Genomic DNA, 13,221 nt, shown 5'->3' on the forward strand with positions numbered 1-13,221 from the left:
CCAGCAGACAGTGAAGGCCAAAGTCACTGTAACAACCTCCTCACTTTGTCTTCCTTTTGTCCACCTACTGTGGGCTCTCAGCACAACAGATGGAACGGTCCTCTGCTCCAGGTGCTGCAATGGCTTTCAGCTCCCCTAGAGAAAGGGCCAAAGTCCATACCATGGCCTATGGCTCCCTATGTGTTGGGTCTACCCAACCCTTCTGGCTTCTTCCCTTTCAGCTCTCCTCCCTGCTCCCTCTGCTTCAGCCATGGCCTCCTTGCTGTGCCTTGAACTCTTCAGGTCTCAAGACCTTAGCATTTGCCCTTCCCTCTGCCTGGAGTACCCTTTCCCCAAATATCCCCAGGCCTCTCCTCAAATGCCACCTTCCCAGTAATGCTTTTAGTGACCACCCAGTCCTCATCATTGCTGGTACTCCCTGCCCCCCTTTCCATGCTTCTTTTTTCTCAACAGCACTTGGCACATTCTGATGTATAAGTTATTTACTTGTTTGTTGACTGTTTCCTCCTACTAGAATATAAGCTTCCTGAGTGCCTGGGACAGTACAGACAGATGCTCAGTAGATACTTTTTAAATGTTGAATGAACACATGAATGATGCATTTCTGGCATACAACTAGAATCATATATCAAATTAACCAAATCATCCTGAGGGTTTTCATGAAGAATCAGCAAGCCGAGTATATGTTAAAACTGGTATGTGAAGCATATAAGTGCATACTCATTCTACCAAAAATACTCTGTTATAATATAATGCTAGTCTAGTTTCTATTCTCAAGAAAATAAGGGGGTTTTTTAGAGTAAGTTTTATTCAGTGGTAGTCAACCAGGTAAAGGTAGCATGGAGGTTGTTTCTGATAGAGGAAAATGCAAAAGCCAAGAGTGTGTGGCACACTTAAGAAAATGAGAAATAGTTCTCTGTGTTTACAGGTAGAGTTTGAGGAGAGAAGTGATGAGAGAGAAGGCTGGAGACAGGACTCCATCATTTATGGACTCAAATGCTCTCTTAAGAAACTTGGGTATTTTCTTGGTATTGGGTATTCTCTTCTTTGTAAACAGTGGAACCCATGTTTACATGTTGAAAGGTGTGAAGGCGTGGAAGGCTATGCAATTCAGAAAGATCTCTAGTCTCCTGGTGGAGAATGCACAGTGGGGTCAAGAATGGATAGTTGAGAACAGGTGGAGCTTGCCTTAGTAATCAAGGCATGAAACGATGAAACCACTGAACTTCGGGTATTGGAAAAAGAGATGCCATGAAGGGGGCAGATATTATCAATAGTCTGGATATGGAACGTGAAGAAATGTGAGGCATCAAAGAGGATGCCCAAGTTTCTGGTTTGGGGAGCAAAATAAAGGTAATGATGCATCAAGATAATGATGCTTCCATTATCTAAGATAGAGGAAAAGGGGAGAAGATGGAGGATGGGAGAGGAGGCAGATGATCTAGAGTCACCATGTATAGTTGTACAGGGTGTGCACTGCCCAAGAACACCTGGCTAAGGTGAAGGAATGAAGACCAGAATCCATTCCTTCATCTGTTCACCAACTTGTATCTGGTCCAGAGCTGCATCTGCCAGGAAAAAGAATTCCCTCTTTCTAATTACTACAAAGTCACCACAAGGGCTAACCACAGGCCTGAGATGAACTTGCTTTTGAACTTGTTACATGTGCAGTGTTTCTGGTATAACGAAATAGAAATGTCTATTGAAAAGTTAGGCATACAGGTCTGGATCCCTAGAGAGAGAGCTGAGCTGGAGATTCAGAGGTTAGAGTCATTTCCTTGTTGAAACCATGAGTGGATGACCTCCCTTGGGAGAATAAATAGTGAGAAGAGAATAGGTGTTGGTGTCAAGTGACAAATACACAGTGTGGATCACACCTTCTGTTGTTATTCTATGGGCACTTGTTGGAAACAAAGCACCTTGATCAATACCACTGTTGGAGTTGTCTCATTGGACAAATATGGTGATTGTGATTCTGTCATACTGGGAGTGGAGGAGGGCATGTTGTTTCCCATTGTAGAATTATTAAGGTAAATGGATCAAGTAAATGTTTAGAAATCTCAAAAGAGCCTTCTTAGCATACGTGGAGTCTCCTTTTAAAGCTCTTGGAGAGGGCTTCCTATTTTAACATGGCCAAGATATGTAACACTGTGATATTTCTTCCTTGTATGCATCATACACATTAAATGTATTTTTACTATTTATTTATTTGCTCTTGTAGTATTCCATATGCAGTGAACCTCTAATAGAGCTGTCTAACCCTGGAGCCAGTGGATCCTTGTTTTTTGTGACCAGTGATGATGAATTTATCATCAAAACAGTTCAGCATAAAGAAGCAGAGTTCCTTCAGAAGCTCCTGCCAGGCTATTACATGGTAAGTAACTGCACATAATTAAAGCTTCGACTTAAGGCTTAATTACTTTCCTCCACAGTTTTCTTTTATATGTTTTTTTCAGTGGCTCTTTGGCATGTTTCCTTCTCTTTGGTGAGCTTTATTTTGCATTTAGAGTATACTATGACATTCGTTGAATAGATTTTTAAAAGTAAGTAGAACTGAGTAGTAGAGCGTAGCTGTTGACTGACTCAGTCCTGGGCTTACATCCCATCAGCCATCAGCTAACTATGTGAATAAGGTAAGCTCTGAGCCTCAGTCTCCTCAGTCTTTGAAGGCTGGGAAACACCTATCTTCCATGGTTGTCATAATAAAGAAAGGATCTAGGATGTAAGATAAAGGAACCAATGCATTGCAGAGCTCTTTGCCGCAGTACATAGCACTTATATGAGTAGTTAACATTCATTGAGGGCTAAACCCTGTGTTAAAACACAGCTGTAAGTGCTTTGCATACAGTAACTCATTTAATTCTCACAGCATCTTAGATACTTCAGTCACTGCCATTTTATAGATGAAGTAGTTGAGACAAAGATAAATGGAATCACTTGCCAAGGGTTATTTAGCTAGTGGGCTGTAGAAGTGGAGCTTGAATACAAGCAGTAGGGTTCCAGAGGCTGCATCTTTAACCCCTGCACCATGTACTGGCATACATTCCATATTAGCTATTCTTAGCCACTACACTTCAGAATTGAGGATTTCATCAGTTAAATATAACGTGGTAATCGCCTTCCATGTAATGTTTTAGAGACAAAGAAACAATAACCTAGCCCAGGTGGATTTGCTAGACATTTAGACCAGATTTTTAAGAAATAAACACTTTTCCTCAGTAGTTTTGTCATTTTCATACCGCTGGTTTCTTTGTACTTTCATAGCAGTTATTAATTTTTTGTGATTAGAATGGCTACAAGAAGAAGTTTGGATTTCAGAAGCCCCAGTTCTGCCATTCATTTGCTATGAGAGGTGATAACTGTAATCTTTGTTTCAAAACAAAATTGATGAGATATGCCACTTAGTATGTAAAAATATTATTTAGTTCCAACATCAGATAAGACAACAATTAAATGCTATAAATTAGTCCCACATATAAATATAGGAATCAAAAATCTAAACAAAAATATTAGTGGGCAGCATATACAGATTTTAAAAGGTTTTGATCCTGAACAACACTGGGAAATATTTTTTAGCACAAATTATCTACTTATGTCAGAGAAAATAGAAAATACAGAAAAGAAAAAAAATGCAACGAACTATATTTATTTTCTCAGAAATACATATTACTAATATTTGGTATATCTCTTTTCAAATGTATTCTAGTCATATACAGATTTTTAAATAATTTAAAATGGCAATCAAACTGATAGCACTCTTTACTAATCTGCTAAGTGAGTAAATCTTAAACTTCTATACTTCTAAGCTTAGATAGAGTAGTCTCTTATTATAAAACTACATTGTCCAATATCGTAGCCATTAGCCATATATGGCTATTAAATTTAAATTAATTAAAATTAAATAAAATTTTAAAATTTAGCTGAACAAGTAATTTTATCCCAATCATGTAAGCTAGTATAACAAACAATAGAATCCATCCCACTAAGAAGAAGAAATGTGAACATTATGTGGTTGTCCATATAGAGATTGAGGAGAAATTAAGGCACTCAAAGTTCAGTATCTTCTCTTAATTCTTAAAATTGGCATGGAAGTTTTTAACATAATAAGTAAATAAATGAACATATACATATTATACATTTATCAGTCTCCAAGAGTTCACATAATGTCTCATGGAGAAGAACAAAAGCTCTTTCACTGGAAGTAATAGAAAAAGTAAGGATGCCCTCCATCAGTGGTCCTTTCTGACATATTTGCTAAAATTTCTATCAATAACTTTGAGTACAAAAAAAAAGAAAAGTATAAATACTGTTCTCTGCAAATTATACAATTGAAAATGAGCAAAATTTCAAGAAAATAAGCCAGTAGTTTCTAGAGGTAATGAGAATCCAGTAGCTTTGGGGGATATATGATAAATCTACAAAATCTATCATATTCCATTATGTAGATCATATAAAGTTGGAGGGTATAAGGGGGAAAAAAAGAATCCCATTCATGATGGCAATAATTTATAATGATTATTATTAGAGAAAAAATATGTAAATGAAGACATACTATAATTCTGATTGGGAAAGCAGATATAACACATGGACAACAATCCAAAAAGAATTCTTGTAGTAAGAACTCAAATACTTACGTCTATAAGAACAAATAAACAAGACCAATATGAAGGAAACTACAAAATGTTATTCAAGGACATAAACAAACTTCTGAAATAATGAAGAAATGTGCATCATTCCTGAGCTCAGAATTGTAAACATTTTAATTCCCCCCATACCAACTTATAAATCCAGTCAAATTCCAATCAAAAATTCCAGGGCCTCCCTGGTGGCGCAGTGGTTGAGAGTCTGCCTGCCGATGCAGGGGACACGGGTTCGTGCCCCGATCTGGGAGGATCCCACATGCCGCGGAGCGGCTGGGCCCGTGAGCCATGGCCGCTGAGCCTGTGCGTCCGGAGCCTGTGCTCTGCAGCGGGAGAGGCCACAACAGTGAGAGGCCCGCGTACCGCAAAAAAAAAAAAAAAAAAAAATTCCAACAGGATTTTTTTCCCTGAACTTGACAAAGCTGGCTCATTTGAAAGTGAAAAGAAATATTATTTTAAGAGCATTTTAAAAAACAAACAGTGGAAGGCAAAAGTTGACAAACTTTTGGACAAGGAATGGCAAAACATTTTCAGGAAAAAAGAAAAATGGTGGGCCTGCCGTAACATACACCAAAAATATGTAAATCTATAGTAATATTAAAGATGTAGCATTAGTACAGTTCTAGACAGAAAGATTAATGGATTCAAATAAAGAGTCCAGAAATATTTGACATTTTATTGTATGATATAGGAGGGACTTAAACACAATTGAGAGAGGACAGACTGTTCAACAAATGGTTACCCATTTCGGAAAAAAATTAAATCCCCTATTTCAGATCTTTCCCACACACAAAATTGCTTCCAGGCAAGGGAAACAAAAGCAGAAATAAACAAACAGGACTACATCAAACAAAAACACTTTTGCACAATGAAAGAAACTATCAATAAAATGAAAAATGAATGAGAAGAGATATTCAGAAGTGGTATACATGGTAAGGTGTTAATATCAAAAATATACAAAGAAGGGACGGTCCAGGATCCTGACAAGTTGCGGCGGGGATAAGGGAGGAGGGGGGCGTTGGCTGCTTCTTCTAGGTGCTAAGGCATGCAGGTGGACCTGGATCCAAAGGAGCCTCTCCATATCGACCAGGCCCAGAGAACATTGCCCAGCTGGAGGACTGAGCAGAGCACAGAAGGCCAGCCACCCTGTGCCTTTAGATTGGAGAATTTAACCCATCTATATGTAAGGATCTTGGTGCTTAGGCGAGGTGTCAAGACTGAGGCTCTGAGGTGGGAGAGCCGAGTTCAGGACATTGGACCACCAGAGACCCCAAGCCCCATGTAATCTCAATCGGCAAGAGCTCTCCCAGAGATCTCTGTCTCAAAGCTAAGACCCAGCTCCACTCAATGACCAGCAATCTCCAGTACTGGACACCCCATGCCAAACAACTAGCAAGACAGGAACACAACCCCACCCATTAGCAGAAAGGCTGCCTAAAATCATAATAAGGTCACAGCCCCCCAAAACACACCACTGGATGCAGTCCTGCCCACCAGAAAGACAAGATCCAGCCTTATCTGCCAGAACACAGGCATCAGTCCCCTCCACCAGGAAGCCTACACAACCCACTGAACCAACCTTAGCCACCGGGGGCAGACACCAAAAACAACGGGAACTACGAACCTGCAGCCTGCAAAAAGGAGACACCAAACACAGTAAGTTAAGCAAAATGAGAAGACAGAGAAATAGGCAGCATATGAAGGAGGAAAGTAAAAACCCAGCAGACCAAACCAATGAAGAGGAAATAGGTAGTCTACCTGAAAAAGAATTCAGAGTAATGATAGTAAAGATGATCCAAAATCTTGGATTTAGAATGGAGAAAATACAAGAAATGTTTAACAAGGGCCTAGAAGAACTAAAGAGCAAACAAACAATGATGAACAACACAATAAATGAAATCAAAAATTCTCTAAAAAGAGTCAATAGCAGCATAACTGAGGCAGAAGAATGGATAAGTGACCTGGAAGACAAAAGAGTGGAAATAACTAATGCAGAGCAGAGTAAAGAAAAAAGAATGAAAAGAATTGAGGAGAGTCTCAGAGACCTCTGGGACAACAGTAAACCCACCAACATTCAAATTATAGGGGTCCCAGAAAAAGAAGACAAAAAGAAAGGGTCTGAGAAAATATTTGAAGAGATTATACTTGAAAACTTCCCTAATATGGGAAAGGAAATAGTCAATCAAGTCCCGGAAGCACAGAGAGTCCCATACATGATAAATCCAAGGAGAAACATGCCAAGGCATATATTAATCAAACTATTAAAAATTAAATACAAAGAAAAAATATTAAAAGCAGCAAGGGAAAAGCAACAAATAACATACAAGGGAATCCCCATAAGGTTAACAGCTGAAATTTCAGCAGTAATTCTGCAAGCCAGAAGGGAGCGGCAGGACATATTTAAAATGATGAAAGGGAAAAACCTACAACAAGATTACTCTACCCAGCATGGATCTCATTCAGATTCGATGGAAAAATTAAAACCTTTACAGACAAGCAAAAGCTAAGAGAATTCAGCACCACCAACCCAGCTTTACAACAAATGCTAAAGGAACTTCCCTAGGCAGGAAACACAGAGAAGGAAAAGACCTACAATAACAAACCCAAAACAATTAAGAAAATGGTAATAGGAACATACATATTGAAAATTACCTTAAATGTAAATGGATTAAATGCTCCAACCAAAAGACAAAGACTGGCTGAATGGATACAACAATAAGACCCATATATATGCTGTCTACAAGAGACCCACTTCAGACCTAGGGACACATACAGACTGAAAGTAAGGGGATGGAAAAAGATATTCCATGCAAACGGAAATCAAAAGAAAGCTGGAGTAACAATTCTCATATCAGACAAAATGGACTTTAAAATAAAGACTATTACAAGAGACAAAGAAGGACACTACATAATGATCAAAGAATCAATCCAAGAAGAAGATATAACAGTTGTAAATATGTACACATCCAATGTAGGAGCACCTCAATACACAAGGCAAATCCTCACAGCCATTAAAGGGGAAATCGACAGTAACGCAATCATAGTAGGGGACTTTGACACCTCACTTTCACCAGTGGACAGATCAACCAAAATGAAAATAAATAAGGAAACACAAGCTTTAAATCACACATTAAACAAGATGGACTTAATTGATATCTATAGGACATTCCATCCAAAAACAACAGAATACACTTTCTTCTCAAGTGCTCATGGAACATTCTCCAGGGTAGATCATTCCTTGGTTCCAAATCAAGCCTTGGTAAATTTAAGAAAATTGAAATCATATCAGGTATCTTTACTGACCACAATGCTATGAGACTAGATATCAATTACAGGAAAAAAACCGTAAAAAATACAAACACACGGAGCCTAAACAATGCACTACTAAATAACCAAGAGATCACTGAAGAAATCAAAGAAGAAATAAAAAATACCTAGAAACAAATGACAATGAAAACACGACGACCCAAAACCTATGGGATGCAGAAAAATCAGTTCTAAGGGAGAAGTTTATAGCAATACAATCCTACCTCAGGAAACAAGAATAATCTCAAACAACCTAACCTTACACCTAAAGCAATTAGAGAAAGAAGAACGAAAAAAAAAAAAAACAAATTTAGCAGAAGGAAAGAAATCATAAAGAACAGATCAGGACAGTCCGCTGAGAGAAGCGGAGAAGCCAGACTCCAGCCTAACTGGTCGAGAGGCATAGCTGTCCTCTGGTCGAATCACCTCCTTTCCCCAGATTTCCTTGAATTCTGCTAGAGTCTTCGCTTGTGTGTGATTCCCTGCCTATTTCTCTTCCTCCTGAAGTGAGAACTCAGAGACCATGTCTGCAGAATTCTTTTCATCTACAAGAGAGGAAGGAAGCCCTGGCTCAGGATCTAGTTTCGGTCCAATCAGAGGAAGATATTAAACCTGCTCCTGGAGAGAGATACTTCCTTTTCCATCAGTTCAGATCTCCCTAGAACCCCAGTGGAGAAGAAACTTTTTGGTGATTCTGCAAACCTAAGCATTTTGTCTGGAGAAACCCCCAAACGTTGCCTTAATCTTTCGAATCTTAGCAGCGGGGAGATGTCTGCCACTCAGTTTACCACTTCTTCAGATCTTGATGAAACTGGTCACTTGGATTCTACAGGACCTGAGGAAATACAGTTAGCTGGGATGAATTATCACCAACACCTTGTAAAATGCAGCCCAGCACAGCTGCTTTTTAGCACTCCGAATGCTTTGGACCATGGCCACAGGAAGAAAGATGCAATATGTAGCTCATCCGCAAATAAAGAGAATGAAAACAGCACTTCAAAGCCCTTGGAGTGGTGGGTACCCAGGAACCTGAGGTCTCCTCTTTTTCTACTGGACAATGGAAACTTGGTGGAAAGTGAAATGAAACATCAGGGCAGTCCTATTACTACAGTTTCAAAATTAGATAAAAATCCAGAGCTAGGAGAAAACCAGACAGAGGAGATTTCAGATGAATTGATGGAGTTTTCTCTGGAAGATCAAGAAGAGGCCAAGGCATCTGTGAACAGGAGCTGCCTGTATCGCTCCTCTTCGTTGCCAGACAGTTTGAACAGTCCAAGACTGAAGCAGATGGTAAAATTCAAGGACAACACAATACCAGATAAAGTAAAAAAGAAGTATTGTTCTAGCCACAAAGAGCTCAGGAAGGGCTTAGGTATAAAGAAAATGGTCTCCCTCTGTGACATTAATATGACTCAGATGCTGGAGGAAGATTCTAACCAGGGGCCTCTGATTGGTGATTTCTCCAAGGTTTGTGCACTGCCGACCGTGTCAGGGAGACACCAAGATCTGAAGTACGTCAACCCAGAAACAGTGGCTGCCTTGCTTTTGGGGAAGTTCCAGGGTCTGTTAGAGAAATTTTATATCATCGATTGCCGCTATCCATATGAGTACCTGGAAGGACACATCCAGGTAGGTAGCTCTCTGAGACAAGAGGACAGGGCTGTGAACCAGTATCCTGCACTGTACTACCCAGAGCTGTATATCCTCAGAGGGGGCTACAGAGACTTCTTTCCAGAATATATGGAGCTGTGTGAACCACAGAGCTACTGCCCTATGCATCACCAGGACCATAAGGCTGAGCTGCTGAGGTGTCGAAACCAGAGCAAAGCATGGGAAGGGGAGCGGCAGCTGCAGGAACAGATTGCCTTGCTGGTGAAGGATGTGAGCCCATGATACCAGATCACCCACTGGCTGCCTAGGACTCACCAAAAGACACTGTAGAAACCCTGAGCAGAAAGAGGCCATCTTCTATGCAGCTAAATCCAAGATGTTAAAAGATGTCAGCAAACCAACAGGCTGCCAAACTACTGAAATCCCAGGCCTGGGGACTGGTTAGGTGTCAGTAGAGCTGCTGGCTGTTGGGAAGTCCTGGAGCTGGCTCTATAAGGCTGGAGCCTTGGGTTGCAGAGAGATTTGTGTTGCTTCAGGGAGCTGTTGCATTCCTCTTCCTAATTGCTCGAGTCTCCTCAGAGGTCAGCCACATCTTTTTCCCCATGAGCTTCTGGCTATTCAAGAGAGAGTTGCCCATCTTCTTTCTCTATATTTTCCTTCTTTGTTTCCCTCTCTCGCCTTTTTTTAAAATGGGAAAATAAACATTGAAGAATGAGAAAAAAAAAAGAAAGAACAGATCAGAAATAAATGAAAAAGGAATGAAGGAAACGAGAGCACAGATCAATAAAACCAAAAGCTGGTTCTTTGAGAAGATAAGCAAAATTGATAAACCATTAGCCAGACTCATCAAGAGAAAAAGGGAAAAGACTCAAATCAACAGAATTAGAAATGAAGAAGGAGAAGTAACAACTGACACTGCAGAAATACAAAGGATCATGAGAGATTACTACAAGCAACTCTATGCCAATAAAATGGGCAAATTCTTAGAAAAGCACAACCTTCCAAGACTGAACCCGGAAGAAATAGAAAATATAAACAGACCAATCACAAGCACTGAAATTGAAACTGTGATTAAAAATCTTCCAACAAACAAAAACCCAGGACCAGATGGCTTCATAGGTGAATTCTATGAAACATTTAGAGAAGAGCTAACATGTATCCTTCTCAAACTCTTCCAAAATATAGCAGAGAGAGGAACACTCCCAAACTCATTCTACGAGGCCACCACCAAACCAGACAAAGATGGCTACCTGATACCAAAACCAGACAAAAATGTCACAAAAAAAGAAAACTACAGGCCAATATCACTGATGCACATAGATGCAAAACTCCTCAACAAAATACTAGCAAACAGAATCCAACAGCACATTAGAAGGATCATACACCATGATGAAGTGGGATTTATCCCAGGGGTGCAAGGATTCTTCAATATATGCAAATCAATCAGTGTGATACACCATATTAACAAACTGAAGGAGAAAAACCATGATACTCTCAATGGATGCTGAAAAAGCTTTTGACAAAATTCAACACCCATTTATGATAAAAACCCTCCAGAAAGTAGGCATAGAGGGAACTTACCTCAACATAATAAAGGCCATATATGACACACCCACAGCCAACATCGTTCTCAATGGTGAAAAACTGAAACTGTTTCCACTAAGATCAGGAACATGACAAGGTTGCCCACTCTCACCACTATTATTCAACATAGTTTTGGAAGTTTTACCTACAACAATCAGAGAAGAAAAGAAATAAAAGGAATCCAAATCAGAAAAGAAGAAGTAGAACTGTCACTGTTTGCAGATGACATGATACTATACATAGAGAATCCTAAAGATGCCACCAGAAAACTATTAGGCTAATCAATAAATTTGGTAAAGAAGCAGGATACAAAATTAATGCACAGAAATCTCTTGCATTCCTATACACTAATGATGAAAAATCTGAAGGAGAAATTAAGGAAACACTCCCATTTACCATTGCAACAAAAAGAATAAAATACTGAGGAATAAACCTACCTAAGGAGACAAAAGACCTGTATGCAGAAAACTATAAGACACTGAGGAAAGAAATTAAAGAGGATACAAACAGATGGAGAGATATACCATGTTCTTGGATTGGAAGAATCAACATTATGAAAATGACTGTACTACCCAGAGCAATCCACAGATTCAATGCAATGCCTATCAAACTACCTATGGCATTTTTCACAGAACTAGAACAAAAAATTTCACAATTTGTATGGAAATACAAAAGACCCCGAATAGCCAAAGCAATCTTGAGAAATAGAAACAGAGCTGGAGGAATCAGCCTCCTAGACTTCAGACTATACTACAAAGATACAGTAATCAAGACAGTATGGTACTAGCACAAAAACAGAAATATCTATCAAAGGAACAGGATAGAAAGCCCAGAACTAAACCCACGCACATATGGTCACCTTATCTTTGATAAAGGGGGCAAGAATATACAGTGGAGAAAAGATCACCTCTTCAATCAGTGGTGCTGGGAAAACTGGACAGCTACATGTAAAAGAAAGAAATTAGAACACTCCCCAACACCATACATAAAAATAAACAAAAAATGGATTAAAGACCTAAGTCTAAAGCCAGGCACTATAAAACTCTTAGAGGAAAACATAGGCAGAACACTCTATGACATAAATCACAGCAAGATCTTTTTTGACCTACTTCCTAGAGAAATAGAAATAAAAACAAAAGTAAACAAATGGGACCTAATGAAACTTCAAAGCTTTTGCACAGCAAAGGAAACCATAAACAAGACGAAGACAACCCTCAGAATGGGAGAAAATATTTGCAAACAGAGCAACTGACAAAGATCAATCTCTAAAATATACAAGCAGCTCATGCAGCTCAATATCAAAAAAACAAACAACCCAATCCAAAGATGGACAGAAGACCTAAATAGACATTTCTCCAAAGAAGGTATGTAGATTGGCAACAAACACATGAAAGGATGCTCAACATCACTAATCATTAGAGAAATGCAAATCAAAACTACAATGACGTATCACCTCACACTGGTCAGAATGGCCATCATCAAAAATTCTGCAAACAGTAAATGCTGGAGAGGGTGTGGAGAAAAGGGAACCCTCTTGCACTGTTGATTGGAATGTAAATTGATACAGCCACTATGTAGAACAGTATGGACATTGCTTAAAAAACTAAAAATAGAACTACCATATGACCCAGCAATCCCACTACTGGGCATATACCCTGAGAAAACCATAAATCAAAAAGAGTCATGTACCACAGTGTTCACTGTAGCACCATTTACAGTAGCCAGGACATGGAAGCAACCTAAGTGTCCATCAACAGATGAATGGATAAAGAAGATGTGGCACATATACACAGTGGAATATTACTCAGCCATAAAAAGAAACTAAATTGAGTTATTTGTAGTGAGGTGGGTGGACCTAGAGACTGTCATACAGAATGAAGTAAGTCAGAAAGAGAAAACAAATACCGTATGCTAACATATATATGGAATCTAAAAAAAAAAGTTGGTTCTGATGAACCTAGGGGCAGGACAGGAATAAAGACACAGATGTAGTAAATGGACTTGAGGATGCGGAGAGGGGGAAGGGTAAGCTCAGATGATTTGAAAGAGTGGCATGGACATATATACGCTACCAAATGTA

At 39.3% G+C, this 13,221-nt stretch overlaps 2 protein-coding genes across 3 annotated transcripts in view; both read left to right on the plus strand.

The window, feature by feature from the left end:
- PIP5K1B (phosphatidylinositol-4-phosphate 5-kinase type 1 beta) overlaps nucleotides 1–13,221 on the plus strand; it is a 327,228-nt gene that overhangs the window by 178,255 nt on the left and 135,752 nt on the right. For both annotated transcript variants that reach the window (XM_081238182.1, XM_081238181.1), the window contains exon 6: nucleotides 2,222–2,374. In XM_081238182.1, the coding sequence (XP_081094308.1) occupies nucleotides 2,222–2,374 (153 nt within the window). The remainder of the gene's footprint in view (nucleotides 1–2,221; nucleotides 2,375–13,221) is intronic.
- Nucleotides 7,680–10,208, plus strand: LOC308619190 (M-phase inducer phosphatase 3-like). Its single transcript, XM_081237753.1, is given in 2 exon segments — nucleotides 7,680–8,523; nucleotides 8,529–10,208. Coding segments are annotated over 2 exon segments (1,365 nt in total). The 5' UTR covers nucleotides 7,680–8,469; the 3' UTR covers nucleotides 9,840–10,208.

This window comes from Mesoplodon bidens, assembly GCF_964165515.1.
Source record: "Mesoplodon bidens genome assembly, chromosome: 6".
Lineage (NCBI taxonomy): Eukaryota > Metazoa > Chordata > Mammalia > Artiodactyla > Ziphiidae > Mesoplodon > Mesoplodon bidens.